At 42.4% G+C, this 15,644-nt stretch overlaps 2 protein-coding genes across 3 annotated transcripts; both read right to left on the bottom strand.

Annotated features, from left to right (window-relative positions):
- Positions 1–66: 66 nt before the first annotated feature.
- ddx55 (DEAD (Asp-Glu-Ala-Asp) box polypeptide 55) lies at positions 67–8,127 on the bottom strand (the record flags this gene model as incomplete). The annotated part of the gene is made up of 14 exons (XM_083930172.1): positions 7,924–8,127; positions 6,965–7,015; positions 6,575–6,661; positions 6,379–6,470; positions 5,573–5,635; positions 5,060–5,209; positions 4,685–4,877; positions 4,175–4,257; positions 3,245–3,376; positions 3,057–3,149; positions 2,841–2,955; positions 1,993–2,161; positions 1,566–1,861; positions 67–255 (listed from the first exon to the last, which is right to left on the bottom strand). The coding sequence occupies exons 1-14, from the start codon at positions 8,029–8,031 to the stop codon at positions 67–69; spliced, it is 1,821 nt and encodes a 606-aa protein (XP_083786298.1). The 5' UTR covers positions 8,032–8,127.
- Positions 8,128–9,919: 1,792 nt separating this feature from the next.
- Positions 9,920–15,644, bottom strand: tmed2 (transmembrane p24 trafficking protein 2). 2 transcript variants are annotated; one of them, XM_083930205.1, is made up of 5 exons: positions 15,317–15,644; positions 13,278–13,470; positions 13,094–13,111; positions 12,656–12,763; positions 9,920–11,454 (listed from the first exon to the last, which is right to left on the bottom strand). In XM_083930205.1, exons 1-5 carry the CDS (start codon positions 15,494–15,496, stop codon positions 11,330–11,332), a joined length of 624 nt encoding a protein of 207 aa, XP_083786331.1. In that variant the 5' UTR covers positions 15,497–15,644; the 3' UTR covers positions 9,920–11,329. The 2 variants fall into 2 exon arrangements, with proteins under 2 accessions (XP_083786331.1, XP_083786332.1); XM_083930206.1 differs by lacking the exon at positions 13,094–13,111.

Below are 15,644 nucleotides of genomic sequence, written 5' to 3' on the forward strand. Positions count from 1 at the left end.
CAGTTGATCAAAAAAAAGGTAAACAAACTGTCACGGGTTTAATTGGATTCTGCTTCTTTTTAAACATCACGCCTCGGCCTCGACCTCGGCCTCGTCCCCGCCGTGCGATGGTCCTTCTGTTTTGTGTTTGGACTTGGGTCCGCTCGTGACCTGTTTCTCAAAGTCCTCCTCGCTGATCTGACCTCTCTTTAGCTTCTTTAGGAGGCGAGTGTCGTTCAGAAGCTCCTTCATGTCCTCGTCGTCCACGTCCGAGCCCTGCACACAATATTTGACAGAAATAAGTCGCAGCACGCACTAATAACTTCCTTTTTGAGGGTCTGATTTTAAAAAAAGAGCCAATCTGTGGCTTTAACTTCTCTATGAACTCGTCTCTTACATGCTTAAAATCATTAAGACACATTTTATTGTATTAGTTTAACCCAGGGGGTGGGTTATCCCGGTCCTGCAGAGCCACTGTCCTGCATGTTTTAGGTTCCTCTCTGCTCTAACACACCTGAGTCTGATGATGTGCTCGTTATCAAGCAGCTGATGCTCGTCACAGTGTGATCATTGTTAGACTCAGGTGTGTTAGGGTAGGGAGGAACCTAAAACAGCAGCTACGACGGCGTATTAGGGCCTAAATACGTTACGAACCTGAGGACAATAGTTTGAGAAAAAAGATGCAGATTTGAGCTAAAAATGGGCAAATCTGGAAGAAAATAAAGTTGCAGATGAAGGAAGTGTAGAGGCCCTTGATTTTACTAACTTCAGGACATCACTAGTTTCTCTCACTGCTCTGGTTTGAGGTGCGTCCGTTCTGACTCAGTCTCTAAAACAGTTCAGTAACTGTAGTGGGTTTCTTAGACTTTACTTCGTCACCGAGGATTTTCCAGAGATTCTCTATGGGGTTACAGATTAACGCCACCTACTGGCACAAACGTGCACTTAACAAACAATCTAAATAATCTGCTGTGTTAGTCATGTCGTCATCGGACCTTGTAGCGTTCTTCATTCTTTCTAAGCTTTAAAACACTGAAGTTTCCAACATTTAATCTCATTAATCTGTGACTTTCTCGTATATTTGTTGCTTTAAATCGCGTAAATCTACTTTTTCTCGTAGATTTGTTGCTTTAAATCTCATAAATCTGTTTTTTTCTTGTAGATTTGTTGCTTTAAATCTCAAATCTGCAACGTTTTTCCTGAAATGTTACCCCGTCCCCTGTGTTAGTAAGTTGTTTAGTTTCTCATACTTTGCTTACTAAAAAGAAACTCAATCAATACAAATCAGATATTTTTGATGCACACACTCCGTAGTGGTGTGTGCTGCCTAGAGTTGTTTTGATATTAAAGCAGTAACAGAAATGCCTCAGATACTGGATCAGGCATCGGTGACTGCACTGATCCGATTTCACTTAATTTAGCCCCGGAAATAAAAAGTTTCACTCCGATAAAACACTAATTCTTCTTCAGTTTCTCCAACACAAACATGGTAAAAATACTGAACTCAGTGTTGGTGTCACACCCGTGAGTGGAGTCTGTTTCGAGGAGCTCTGACAGAAAGCCTCGTGGTTGAGAAGTGAAAGTACCTCGTCGTGCTTCCTCTTGGCCGTCCTCTTTTTCTTGCGCTCCTTCTTGGTCTTCTGTTTGGACCAGGCCTTGTTCTTGACGAAGGTCCTTTTGGGAAACGGGTTCTTTTCCCTCTCTTCTCTCAGCTCCACGAGCATCTTCTGTCTCTGCTTCTCCCTGTGCTTGTCCTTGTAGCGGATCGTCTCCGTGTCCACCGTCGTCGCGGTGAAGCCCGGGAACATCTTCCCCTTCAGCTCGGGCATCTTTGGCATGCGGAGGAGGGCGAAGCCGCGGGCTAACGTGGCAAAGTCCAGATCTAGACGCAGAAACGCAGCACAAAGAGTTTTCCTTTATGCACACCGACCCTCCAAACCGCAAACACGACTTTATACATTTGCATCCAGCAGCTAAACTTAATTTAAATTAAAATGACTTTCTGTTTTTCACCTTTGATCCTGAAGATGAGACTGCACTCGTGTTTGGCGTAGGCCTGGACGAACGACACGAACGCTCTCATGCTTCGGTCGAACATGGCGCGGTCGGCCAGAGACATGGCCTTCACTTTGGGCAGCACGTCCACGACTTCACCTGTGAGGAGCAGCTTCTCCAGAGGACACTGAGGACACGACAAAAGATGAATATCTCATCCTGTGTCCACTTTAGAAACCACTCAGTATCTAAACAGTAACAAACATCATCATACGTTGGCATCAGGGAGTGACCTTAAGACTCAGGTGGTCAACGGACACGTGTCTTTAAAATGCTCACATGAAGAGCTGCACATTTAATCACGTATTAACCAAATTAAGTGTGGGGCAGAAGATGAAGAGCTCGTCCCTTTTGGGTACAATTTGAATTCATATTCTACTTCCAGGAGATGAATTCAGGTGAAAAAGAAGAAGCTTATTTTAAATCTTATTTTGATGCAAAGACTTTTACGTTAGCAGGTGAAAACATCATCGACATCGGGCGTGAGGCGGGGTCCACCCTGGACAGGACGCCAGTCTATCACAGGACACATAGAGACGAACAGAGACAGACAACCATTCACACCTACGGGTGATTTAGAGTCATCAATGAACCCAACACCTGCACGTCTTTGGACTGTGGGAGGAAACCGGAGAACCCGGAGAAAACCCACGCAGACACGGGGACAACACGCAGGAATCCTGTCACTGTGAGGCAATAGTGCTAACCACCAAACCACCTTGATAAAAGTACCGTGCCGCCCTGCTCGTAAGTAGTTGTAGCTGCCATAAAAAGTGACTTGCGACAAATAACGTAAAACGACTCACTTTCTGGTTGATGGACAGAAAGTTGACGTACGTCTCCTCCATCGGCAGCAGGAAGACGAGGGCGTTCCCCTGATTTCCGATCCGTGCCGTACGTCCACAGCGATGCACAAACGCGCTGAAACAAAGACGAGAGAACAGAAGTAACACAGCTGCGTTTGTAAAAGAAGAAGAATCACGATTCATTACTCATTCAGTTAAACGTGGTCGCTCGCTCACCTGGCACTGCTGGGAGGATCGTACTGCAGCACCCAGTTAACGTCGGGGATGTCGATGCCTCGGGCCATGACGTCCGTGCACACCAAGATCCCGCTGCGGAAAAAGAGAACGCGCAAAAATGACACACGGGTCCTCCACCGGATTTATCGCAGCGGCGCGTGCACGCCGAGTCTCATGCCGAGGCTCACCTCTTCAGGGCCCGGAAGTCGGCGAAGATCTTGTTGCGTTTGTTCTTCATCTTGCCGTGGATGCAGTGGACGCTGACCTTCTTGACCAGGGTCTCCAGAGCGCGACCGTAGTACTCCACGCACGCACACGTGCTGAAGACGAGACAACGACAAGTCAGTGACTGCAGTCTGGAGCCAGACCGCCGTGGGGATTTCTGAGACCGATACTGAGTTTAGAGGGAGAAATTCAGCGATATGATTTTTCGACTGTGGCTCGTCCTCCACTCGAGAGATTGGCGGTTCGATCCCCACCTCCCCCGGTCCACATGTCGAAGTGTCTTTGGGCAAGACACTGAACCCGGAGTTGCTCCCCGTGCTGCTCATGGGTGTGTGAATGTGGTGTGAATGGTTAGATCAGATGGTCTATAGATGTCCACTGCCAATCTCTCGTGTGTAGGACGACCCACTCTAGCACTGAGCCACAGTTGCCCGACTTTTCTTTTCTTTATTGTCGTTCTATAATTTCAAAAATGCAAAAAGTATAAGCACTATAGTTTTTTTGTGTTTATCATGTAAATACATATCCAACTTTATAAGCTGGGCGGCTCAGGACACATTTTATCTGGTGGAACAGGGGGACGATGGCTCTTTTGGTAGTAAAGGTTGCAGACCCCTAAGAAAAAGACCTTTTCACAGAGATTCTGCAGGAGAAACTTGGTGCAACCCTGAGACTCAAACTTGTAGAAATACATCCTGCATGTACGGAAATGGAGAGTGAGGGAAACACAGAGGTGTGAACATGTTTTTCAGGTCAAGTTTACGAGAAGAGAGAGAGAAAAGCGTGTAAACGGCAAATTCTCCTCTGACTCTGCTGCTCTGAGACCCGCTGAAACATCTCCCGTCTCAAACTAACTTTGGGAAAGTGAAACGTGCCGCGGCGTCTGAACCAACCTGAAGAAGACCAGGTGCTTCTCTTGTTTGCGTTGCCTTAGAAACGCCACCAGGTTGTTGAACTTGTTTTCTGATCGACAAATCTGAAACAACAACAACGACGACGACGTAAGTCCCAGCCCTAATATTTTACATAAATTAATAACAGAAAAATAGCAGAAAATAACTGAGAAACACCCCAAAAAAACATATTTTCCAAAAAAATGAAGAAATAAAATAATACTAGATTATAACAGGGATCAGGGGGTGGGAGTGGAACCTCTTTACCACAGATCTTTGGGATAAAAAGTTAATTTCTAGTCTTTGTTTGGGGAAAGATCTCTGATTTAAAAGTTCCCTCATTAAAAACCACGACTTTAGTTTGGGATGTGTCTGTTCCTCGTGTCTAAGTGCGTTAAAAAGACAGATTTTTAACCTTCCTAGTAAACGAATATATTGTACGTTAGGGTTTTTCTGTGTGTGTGTGTGTGTGTGTGTGTGTGTGTGTGTGTGTGTGTGTGTGAGACTCACAGTGTAGTAGTTGGAGAGTCTGGAGGGAGTCTTCTGGACGGCGGCGGTGGAGGCCACGCCCTTTTCTTTGACCGTGATGCGTACGGGGTTCCTGAGGCCGGCCCTCACCAGCTTCTCCAGCTCCTGAGTCTGAGTGGCTGAAAACAGGCCTGTACGCCTCTGTTTGGGCAGGTAGTCCAGGATGGTGTTCAGACTACACACACACAAACACACACACACACACACACGCACACACGAACGCACACGAACGCACACACACACAGACTCTGTTAGCTGAAATATTAATGAAAATATTAATAGTACGTGATGATGAAAGTATCCGTTCGTGTTTTTTTAAGGGTTCACGCTGAAATAAACGTCCATCCTGTTCCGTACCTGGCCTCGAAGCCCATGTCCAGCAGCCTGTCGGCCTCATCCAGAACCAGAACATCGAGGCTCCGGACCGAGCTGGCCAAGTCCAGACCGTCCGACTTCCTCCTGAACATGTCCTCCAGGCGGCCCGGGGTCGCGATCACGATGTTCGCCCTGAAACACACACACGCTAATGTAACAACTGCTCTCTCAATCAGACAAAGACCAAACAAAACTGATGCTTTATTGTGTTTTATTGTGAACGTTTGCAGCTATTTTATATCAGGGATTGTTCCGGATTATCCTCCTGTCCGGCGCCCGACTCTTACTTTAAAAATCTAGGATTAAACTGTGCTAAAATGTCACTTTCTCCCCGAGATTTAGACGAGAAGATTCTTATTTATGTCTGTAAATATGAAGCTACGGCCACAGATTAGTATACAGACTGCAGACAGTGAGCCTGGTTCTGCCCACAGGTAAAACCCCCTCTTCTTACCTCTACCTTTAAAGGTATAACTCACGTGCTCTGGTACGTACCCTTGATCCTTGAACTTCTCCACGTCATCGATGGGGTTGCTGCCGCCAATCAGTAAAATCTGCCTGAAACACAAACGCACGCGACAGATTTGAATCCAAAACAAACGCGTGATTAACGGACACGGACTTACAATCGTGTTTCTCTTGTGACTGAAACAAGTTGGTTGTTGCTTGTAAAAAAATGTGTGTCATATAAATGTCGACCAAGCAGAAATAGGCAACAAATAAGGACGCACTCCCACTGTGGCTTTGTTTCCAGATCTTTCCGTAGACCTCGGAGTTTTTGTGCGTCTTGTCGACTGTTTTTGAATCTTTTCATCGACCAAATCTGCAGTAAACACTCCACCTCCGCATCACACCAACGTGAACCTTTCACCGCCATTGTTTGAAATGTCCGCGCATGGTCCCTCCTTCTTTTTTCTACGTCCCAACAGGCGCACAGGAAATGACCTCAGAACCGCCGTAGGCCTCGTGCCCGCACACGTGCACACGCTCGTGCTCGTACATGTGCAAACGTGCTTTACAAAAGCCCACCTCTCCCAAACGGGCCGTGGACGGCAAGCGTGCCGCTCCTAGACGCGGTACTGTTGCACTCACACTGGTCAAAGGAACCAGACTTTAGCCGTGAAACGTGCTCGGGCACGGTACGGAGGCACAGTGTGAGTGCGCCCTAAGAGCCAGTCAGAGGCAGAGTTGGGCGGGTCTTTGTGATTGTGGTTGAAAAGCTCCAGAAAGGGAAAAAAAGGTTCAGGAATTACGTTTTTTTTTTTTTTTTTTGGATCCAAATTCAGCGACTTTGCACTTACGTGAACTGTGGAAACCTCTGGAGAAACTGCTGCATCACCTCGCTGATCTGCAGAGCCAGCTCTCTTGTGGGCGTGATCACCAGAGCTCCGACCTGCAGAAGAGGAAACAGAAACGCTCTCAGCATCCGGGAGACTTCGAAAGCTCTGCGGTGAACGTAAAAAACTCCCGGCGGAAGGAGAAAAAGCAAACGCTCACCTGCATCTTCTTGAGCTTCTCCTCTCTCTTCAGCAGCAGCTCGATGATGGGGATCACAAAGGCCAGCGTCTTTCCGCTCCCCGTCACCTGCGAGGATAAACGCTGTTCAGTGAGCCGACGAGGACGCGCGGAACATCCTCCAGAAGGTAAGTGTAATCATTCAGCCGACAGACAGAGCTTTAACTGGCATTTATTGGAGGTTTTTCAAAGTAAAAGCAGACTTTTTAAATGAAATATTCACGTTTTTCGCACAAAAAAGTCACGGATGTTTCTAAGATTTGATGCTTTTCTTTGACATTTTTAAACTTTTCTTTTCATATTCAACATTATTAATAAAAGAATCATGTTAAAAGTATAAAGTAGCATTAAATGGGACGTAGCTACACTCACCGCCTCGGCAGCCACGTCTTTGTTGCTCATGAACAGCGGGATACAGGCAGCCTGAAACAACAACCATCAGGAAACAGACGCTGTTTACACACAACGAGGCTGATTAATGAAGGTTTAAAGGGTTAATGTTAATTAATAATCTTTATATTGTTATTAATGTTTAATATTTTACCTGTAACTTTACAGGGTTAAAGTCAATACAGGCTTATTAATATAGAATAACAACATTTATATTACATGTATCTACAGTGTTAATAATGTTTATAATGTTAATAATGCTTAATCAATATTAATAAAACACCTGTAACTGCAGTTTAATAGTGTTAATAATGTATATTAGATGTTATTAAATCACCTGTTACTACAGTGGTAATGTTAATAATATTAATAATGTTAAATAAATATTAATAAATCAGCTGTAACTGCAGTTTAATAATGTAAATAATGTTAATAATATGTATTAGATGTTAATAAATGACCTGTTACTACAGTGTTAATGTTAATAATTAATAATCTTTCATAAACGTTAATAATGTTAAATAAATGTAAATAAATCACCTGTTACTGCAGTGTTAATGTTAACAATGTTTAATAACTGTAAATAATGTAAATAAATGTTAATAAATCACATGTAGCTGCAGTGTTAATGTTTATAATGTAAATAATGTTAAATAAATGGAAATAAATGTAAAAAATTCACCTGTACCTGCAGTTTGATAATGTAAATAATGTAAATAATGTTTATTAAATGTAAATAAATCACCTGTAACTGCAGCGTTAATGTAAATAATGTTAATAATGTTTATTAAATATAAATAAATCACCTGCACAGGCGTTTGTTAGTGTTAATAATGTTTAATAAATGTAAATAAATATTATTAAATGCTAATAAATCACCTGTACAGGCGTTTGATAATGTAAATAGTGTAAATAATGTTAAATAAATGTAAATAACTCACCTGCACAGGCGTCATGTGCGTGAACTTCACTTCTCGCAGAGTTTGTAAAATCCCGTCGTTGAGTCTCAGCGGTAAACTTCCCCAGGTCCCTTCCGTCGAGTCCTCCATGTTTCAAAGTGTGTTAAAGTGACTTTAATCTCATTTAATAAGGATTAATTAACCCTGTTAGCCTGTTAGCATGCTAGCTGCTGCTGCTGCTGCCGATCCACGCTGCTCCCGCTTCCGGGTGCGCTGATGTTTACGGCCCGGTAGGAACCAAAGCCGCGTCATTAGAATCGTTCCGGTGTAACTTTGTTTTTCCGTTTTTCATTTATTAATTTACTACAAACAGATACAATAAGTGTAAAATAACATTAAGTTCTTCATTTAAGAAGACTACAAGTTATTTGTTGTTGTTTTTATTTATTTCATTCATTAAAATAACAGAATATAGATATTAATAATAATAATAATAAAAAGGGTATATCTCACTTGACAAACATAATATAACACATACAGATCAAATGTCTTGGTTGCCTCAACATCCCTCAGTAAAACAACAAAATAAGCTTTTATTGCAACATTTACATTTAGGATTTTTCTTTAAAAAACATTATTTTCAAATGTATTATTAAAGAATATAATTTCTTGGGGTTTTGAAAAAACAAAAATAACATTTTCCTTCCATTTTAATTCTGTATTATTGTCTGAATGTATCTCGTAGTAGTCCTGACATGTATTGTACTGTTAGTGTATAAATGTAGTTTATTATTCAGAATCAGGTTTATTGCCAGGCAATTTTCATTACAAGGAATCTGACTTGATTTGACGGCGCCTACATAAATATAAACATGAACACAAGCAAACTAAACATAAAGCATTGAATTATATACATGAAATATAAGTGAGTGTGTTTGTATGACCAGTGCAGGTGGGAGTGTGCAAGTTAAAGTGTCCAGTGAAAGGGGGGGGGGGGGGGGGGGTGTTACTATAACATTACCACAGTGAAACAATTCTTCATAACAGGTCAAAGTCCTGCATAAATATTACTTTTACTATTAATTATCCTGATTATTTCTCCTGCAATTATTAATTGGGCGGCTGTGGCTTGGTGGCAGAGTGGGTCATCCTCTGTTTGAGAGATTGGTGGTTCGATCCCCATCTCCCCCCCCCCCACACGTCGAAGTGTCCTTTGGCAAGACACTGAACCCTGAATTGCTCCCCGTGCTGCTCATGGGTGTGTAAATGTGGTGTGAATGGTTAGATTAGATGGTCTGTAGATGTCCACTGCCATCAGTGTGAATGTCTGTGTGAACGGGTGAATGTGACAAACACTGTGAAAGCACCTTGAGTAGTCAGAAGACTAGAAAGGCGCTTTATAAGTACAAGTTCATTTAATTGGAAGTTTGAAATATTGAATACATAAATAAAAGATGACAAGAATATTCAATGTGATTAACTCTGGCTTTAACAGGATAGGGATACGTTTATATTTTAATCGAATATCACCTTAAAAAATACTTAGACAACAAATCCTGCAGTCTAAAGTGTACGGTAAAATATATTTATATACACCTTTGACAGTACTGTTCTTTTAAATGTTGTATTATTACTGATGCATCATCATTTATGAGTTACGCAGATTTTTCTAATTCTAATTAATCTAATTATGTTGATCATTTTCTGCATAAATCAGTAAATAGTTTGATCTAAACAATGAGAAAAAAATGTGAAAAATGTAAGACGACGTACTCAAATGTATTTCGTTCACAACTCAAAGATGTTCAGTTTTTTGTCACAGAGGAGGAAAAGAAACTGAGAATATTCACATTTAAGAAGCTGAAATCAGAGAATTTAGATTTTTCTTTCTTAAAAAAACGACTCAAAACAAATCATTAATCAAAAATATATAAAAACAATATAAACTAAGCGATTAAAAGTCTGATCCAAGCACATTTCAAAGCATTCAGACACTGAGACCCGTTTCAAAAAGACAAGCAAGTGTTCGTACAGAATATCGGCTTTATTATGAAACCTGGGGCGTTTCTCCACAGACGACCGTTCCACACGTGTACAGATCAGTTTATCAGATGTAGTAGTTTGTAAATCACAAAAAGGAGAGACCGTGTACAGAGCAGTTCACCTGCCAGAGCTCACCAACGATTGTGTTTTTATATTTTAATACAAAACCGGAGCATATTCAGTGACGTGCGACACTCGTGACGCTGCAGCTGAGCGCTCGGCGTGAAGCCTCGGACGTATGGTTGTTTGTTTTTAACCTTGATGAGGAAGGAAACGGGTAAAAGATCCACGGTTGCATGTCACAGGATATGCTCTGGGAAAGAAGCAGTTCAAAATTGTATACAATCATATAATTTAAAATCCCTAACCCCGACGAAAGAACTAAAAAGGTAGAAGCAACTAAAGCACACAGCAGTCATTAGGTGTGAGACCCCGACCCCACCGACCCCACCGACCCCCCCACAGCCTCGATCAACATGTAACATGGATTTCAGTATTCCTCCGCACTTCGCTTCAGAGTTTCCCTCCAAGTACTTCACGTTAAAACCCAACCCTGCCTCGGCTCTTCACGTCTTACTCCTGAGGCGGAAGATTTGAAATTTAAGTGTAAAAATTAAATCATAGCCCGAGACGCCACTCGCCTGTCGCCGTTTTTTCTGAACTACAAAGGGAGTCGCGCCGTTCCCCTGCAAAAGAAGTCCACAGAAGCCCCGCCTCCTCCTCCCCCCGCAGCACGGATCGCTATGAACCAACAAACAAGAGCTAGAAGCTGAACAGTTTCCCTTAAAAGGACCCGCGGAGACACGCAAGTCCTTCAGATATTTAGATGTTCTCATCAGGAGTGCAGTGTTTGTGTGAGAGCATGAACGCGGCGTGCAGATAACACATATCATGTCTGACGTGGCTGAGACACTGGAAAGAACACCTTTTTTTAAATTTATTTTTAAATATTTTATCATTTGAATAGAGTCACATTTAAATCCTTTACATTCTCCTGTGGAAACTCCGCGCGCCGACGCATTTATGTGCACGTCTAAGTGTTTTTCATCTGCTGCCTTTCCTTCAAATTAAGAGCGTCACAGTCGTTCACACAGGTACACCTCTACGGGGAACGTATTTGTACTTAACTGTAATTATAGAACAATATCGAACAAAAATAATAATAATCTGTTAAACAAAACGGCACTCTATCTATCTATCCCAGAATCCTTTTGACCATTTGTTCCAAACAAACACTAATGACATTTATAAAGAGGGGAGCAAACGGGTAACAGGACGAACAGCTGAGATCCGATCGTATGAAGGCTGCGCTCAAATCTGCCAGTCTCGTCTCCAGAGTGTAAAGAAACCGTCTTGGTGTTGGAGAAAAACAGCGGAGGACACGGAGGGATCACGTAAAATGGCACTAAACCACTCGCCGTACTTCAAAAAATCTCTTCAGGTAGTAAATCTGTCCGAGCGTCATCGCCACCAGAACCAGGGCTTCGAAGAACGACCACAGCACCACTCTGCTGTTCGTGTTGTCGTTGACTGGATAGAGAAGAAGAAGAGTTTTTAGATTTACACTCAAACATTTTAAGTGTTATTCCGGCATAAAATCTTCCAATGGTCTTTTTCTGCACTTATATACATCAAATAAACCATCAAGTCAGTTTTTTAGTATAACAACTATAAACAGAGAAATCCAGACAGTCGCTAACAGCCGTACGTGGCTAACATTGATTAGCTCGGGGCAGCACGGTGAAGGCATTCAAAGGTCTTTTTTAACCACTAATGCTGCTGAAAATAACAGCAAACCTCTGCAGCAGCATGAGAAGAGTCCCTACACACAAAACAAAGCACCAATGGGCTCCTTCCACTGTAATGACTTTACTATGAGAGGAGCTGGTACAGGGGCCAGTAGGTAAGTCTTTAAAACACTCTTAATAAACTCTGGCTTCAGTAACTACGCTGTTGCTGCTTTGTTTTGTGTGTAGGGACTCTTCTCATGCTGCTGCAGAGGTTTGCTGTTATTTTCAGCAGCATTAGTGGTTAAAAAAGACCTTTGAATGCCTTCACCGTGCTGCCCCGAGCTAATCAGTGTTAGCGACTCTCCGGATTTCTCTGTTAAAAGTTGTTACACGAAGAAAAACCTCTTGATGGCTTATTTCATGTATGTAAGTACTGAAAAAGTAACCTGACTCTCTCCGCCTTGCCTCCGCCTCGCTCCACTCAACCACCTCGAGTTGCTCCGTAGGAAAGTGATTTCAGGTGGTCAAGCCAATCAGGACGTAGCGGAGAAGCGACTGTTGTGATTCAGACAACAATGGCGGCTCACATCGAGGAAGCAGGCACCAACATGGTTGCTGCTGTTTCATCCCTGTTTCCGATCCAGAGAATCTTTCTTCTTTAAAAGAACCAGAGAACGGCTCTGAAGGCGTTTGTTGGTGGAAACTACGTCGGCTTCTCCCTGCGTCGCTCTCATCAGCGTCACAGGTTGGTTTCCATGTGAGCGGTTGAAGTAGCCCGTCGATAAAGATGACGGACAAGTGGTTTATCCAATCATACGCAAGGATTTGTGATAAGCCTCCTGAAATCACTTTGCTGTGGAGCGATCCCAGACGGACGAGTGAAGCAGGAGGAACCAAACTCATCTGGTTACCGAAAGACCGTGGGATGATTTTGCACCGGAGTTCCACTTTTAAAAACGCCAAACTTAATCTGGGTACATGTTCTCATCTACAGGACTCACTTGCTCTGTGTATCCTCTCGCGAACCTCCATGTACTCCTGCTCGTGCTTCACCGCCGTCATAGCGACTGCCAGCTCGTTGATCATCTCCTCCAGCTTGTTTTGGTGGGCTGAAAACGGAGAAAGTAACCGTGAGCAACTGCGCCGCATCACAGTTGACGTGCACACAACAAAAGTAAAACAAACATGCGTGAGGTATGCGACACATGCACAACAGTTTTAAAACTGTGACTTATGTCGCAGGTGAGGGCGCCCCATCACCGGAGACATTTATAGTTCCGACACTGTGCAAATAGTCAAGCCATTCACAAACATCACAACTTCCTGTGTTGCAGACATTAGTTGATACTAAGGAAACAACGCTGGTTAGAGGAAAACTCTGCGGTGCATCACAAACTCAAAGGTCTATGTCACAACAGTAGTTCTGCCCTGAGCCCTACCATCCCAGCTGTCGCCACCTACACAGAGGAACAGAGCGCCCAGAATAAAGTCAAAGGGGGAGAGAAAGTATCACAAACAGTGACACAAGAGCAGCAGAACAAAGGAGGAACTGGTGTGCGTGATCTATCTGCTGACATTTAGGATTTCTGCGTTCTGCACACAGACTCGCGCCCTCCTCCGTACCTTCTGTCTCCATGTCCTGGCCTTTAGGGGCCTCTCCGATATCAATCGTGAACATGACGATCTTGGGTGTCATGGTGGACATCTTGTTGCTGAAGCAGAACTTGTAGGTTCCGTCCATGTGCGCCGCCACAGAGTATTTCCCGCTGGACTCCCGGTCGCCTTTGTAGATCTGCTTACCGTCGGGACCCGTTATCTGGGGGAAAGGAGACAAAGATGACAAAAGATCTAGAGTATTCCACCAGCACGCAAACTTTTCAACTCCTCCTTCAGAGTGTCAGACACTCAGCTTATTTCACCCCTCCCCGTTTTTTGTGCCTTTATTAGAGGAGTGCAAGACGCAGCAAAGGGTTCGAACCTGGGCCGCTCCATCTACGGTTTGAACCCAGAATTATTCATTCAGATCTGCAACGATTAGTCGATTTATAGAAATATAATCGCCAACTACTTTGATGATTGAGTTATCTTAGCTGTTAGTTTCAATTTATTTTTATTACTCGTTGTTAATGTTTAAAAGCGTCCTCTCGTTCATCTTGCTTTGCTAGAGTATGCATATGCATGTGTATGAAATTGTTCCTCCTTTAGTCTATGCTTTGTCTATCTAATCACTTTGTAAACTTTAAAAAAAAGATGCTTTATAAATACATAAAGTTAATCATTAAAAGTCATTTTTCATACACAAATGACAGCAAATGTTGTTTAACGACAGATTAACTGCTTGATATCATAATACACTGAAGATTTTTGAGTTTTGGACAAAAAAACGAGACGTAACCTCGGACTTAAAGAAACTTGGACGGTCATAATTATTGGAAATATGGAAATAATTGTTAGCAGCAGCCCTTATTTATTATTTTAAGTCTTCATCAAAGCAAAATTTACTATGCTAACACTGCAACTTGTTATTGTAGCATTTATATTCCTACATATTCCTTATATCTATGTTTCTATATTGTATTATAATTTTTACAGTCATTTATTGCATCTATTTTTCTTCATATAGAGAGTTGCTTGAGTTGGATGTACAAATGTTCACATATTTCTTATTCTATTTTATCTTGTATACATTTGTTTACAGATGCTTTTTAAAAAGACCTTAAAACATTCCTGTTCAAAGCACTTTGATAAATGTCTTTTAGAGTTTCTCCTTTTAACTTATTTTTCATTTTACCTTTTATTTCTTTATGTGTTTATGTTCTGTTATATTATTTATATTCTGTTCTGCAGCAGAATGAGATTGCTGAACGTAAAGAGCAATACAGATAAAATGCATTATAATATTTCTAGTCTAGAAAGGTGCAGAAATGTAACAAAACCAATGAATTACTTCTGATTTTGCCAAAGATGTGACTTCATAAATGACATGTTGACACTCGGGTTGTAACATATGGCAGCAACATCTGGACACACAGCACACTCAGTATGCACTTTAAACTACAGCAGAACTTCTACTGCAAACAAATCAAAGAAAAGATATTAAATGTTATATTTTACATGATGTGCAAACACCTTTTTTAGGGCTAACGTTGCATAGTTAGCTTCAGCTAGCATAACCGGTGTATCGGTTTGACTGGTGACCGGGTTAACGGGTGACTTCCTCACATTTTAAGATACATTACGAGCAGTTAACACAATTAAACTTATATCAATGTTAGAAACGTACATATTAAAGACAGATTAAACAGTATTAATCTATAAAATCATTTTTAGGAGAACGCCTCTGTGACAGTCACCAGTTAAACCGAAACACCGGGCGTTATGCTAGCACTTCCTGTGTCCTTATGAATAATTCAGTAACATTAACCCGCACCTGATAACCAAACACAGCCTGAATCATAACATTTTATCCAGATATTAAAAATGTTTAAATTAAAATGAGTTAATTTACATCAACTAGTTTAGTTGACGTTACGCAGAGAGATGGCGGCAGTTAGCAGCTAGCTAGCAAAGGCCTTCCGTGCCACAAATGCACGTTAAGTTTAAAACAACGCACATTTATGCCTTTTATATGGCTTATTTATCATCTAATTAAAGTATCTCACCTCCACATCGATGTCCAGGAAGCCTCCCTCGGCCACCTCGAACATGAGGCCCATCTTGGTGCCGGAGTTGACCCGCTCGTAGAAGCACTCCTCGGCATGGGCGTCGATGCTAACGAAGTAGCCGGACGCGGTGGCGCACAGGACGGCCATCAAAACAGCCAGCTCCGACACGGTAAACATGTTTAGATGTGTCTTAGACAGCGAGGAGACAACAACAAAGTCTGCTGGTGTGTGTGTCTACAGAGGTGTCTCCTGTAGGAGGCAGGATGTCGGTGTGTGTGAGGGAATTGTTGCAGGAGCCGCACCAGCCGCTGCAGCTGTGACGCTC

Source organism: Echiichthys vipera, assembly GCF_963691815.1.
Source record: "Echiichthys vipera genome assembly, chromosome: 16".
NCBI lineage: Eukaryota > Metazoa > Chordata > Actinopteri > Perciformes > Trachinidae > Echiichthys > Echiichthys vipera.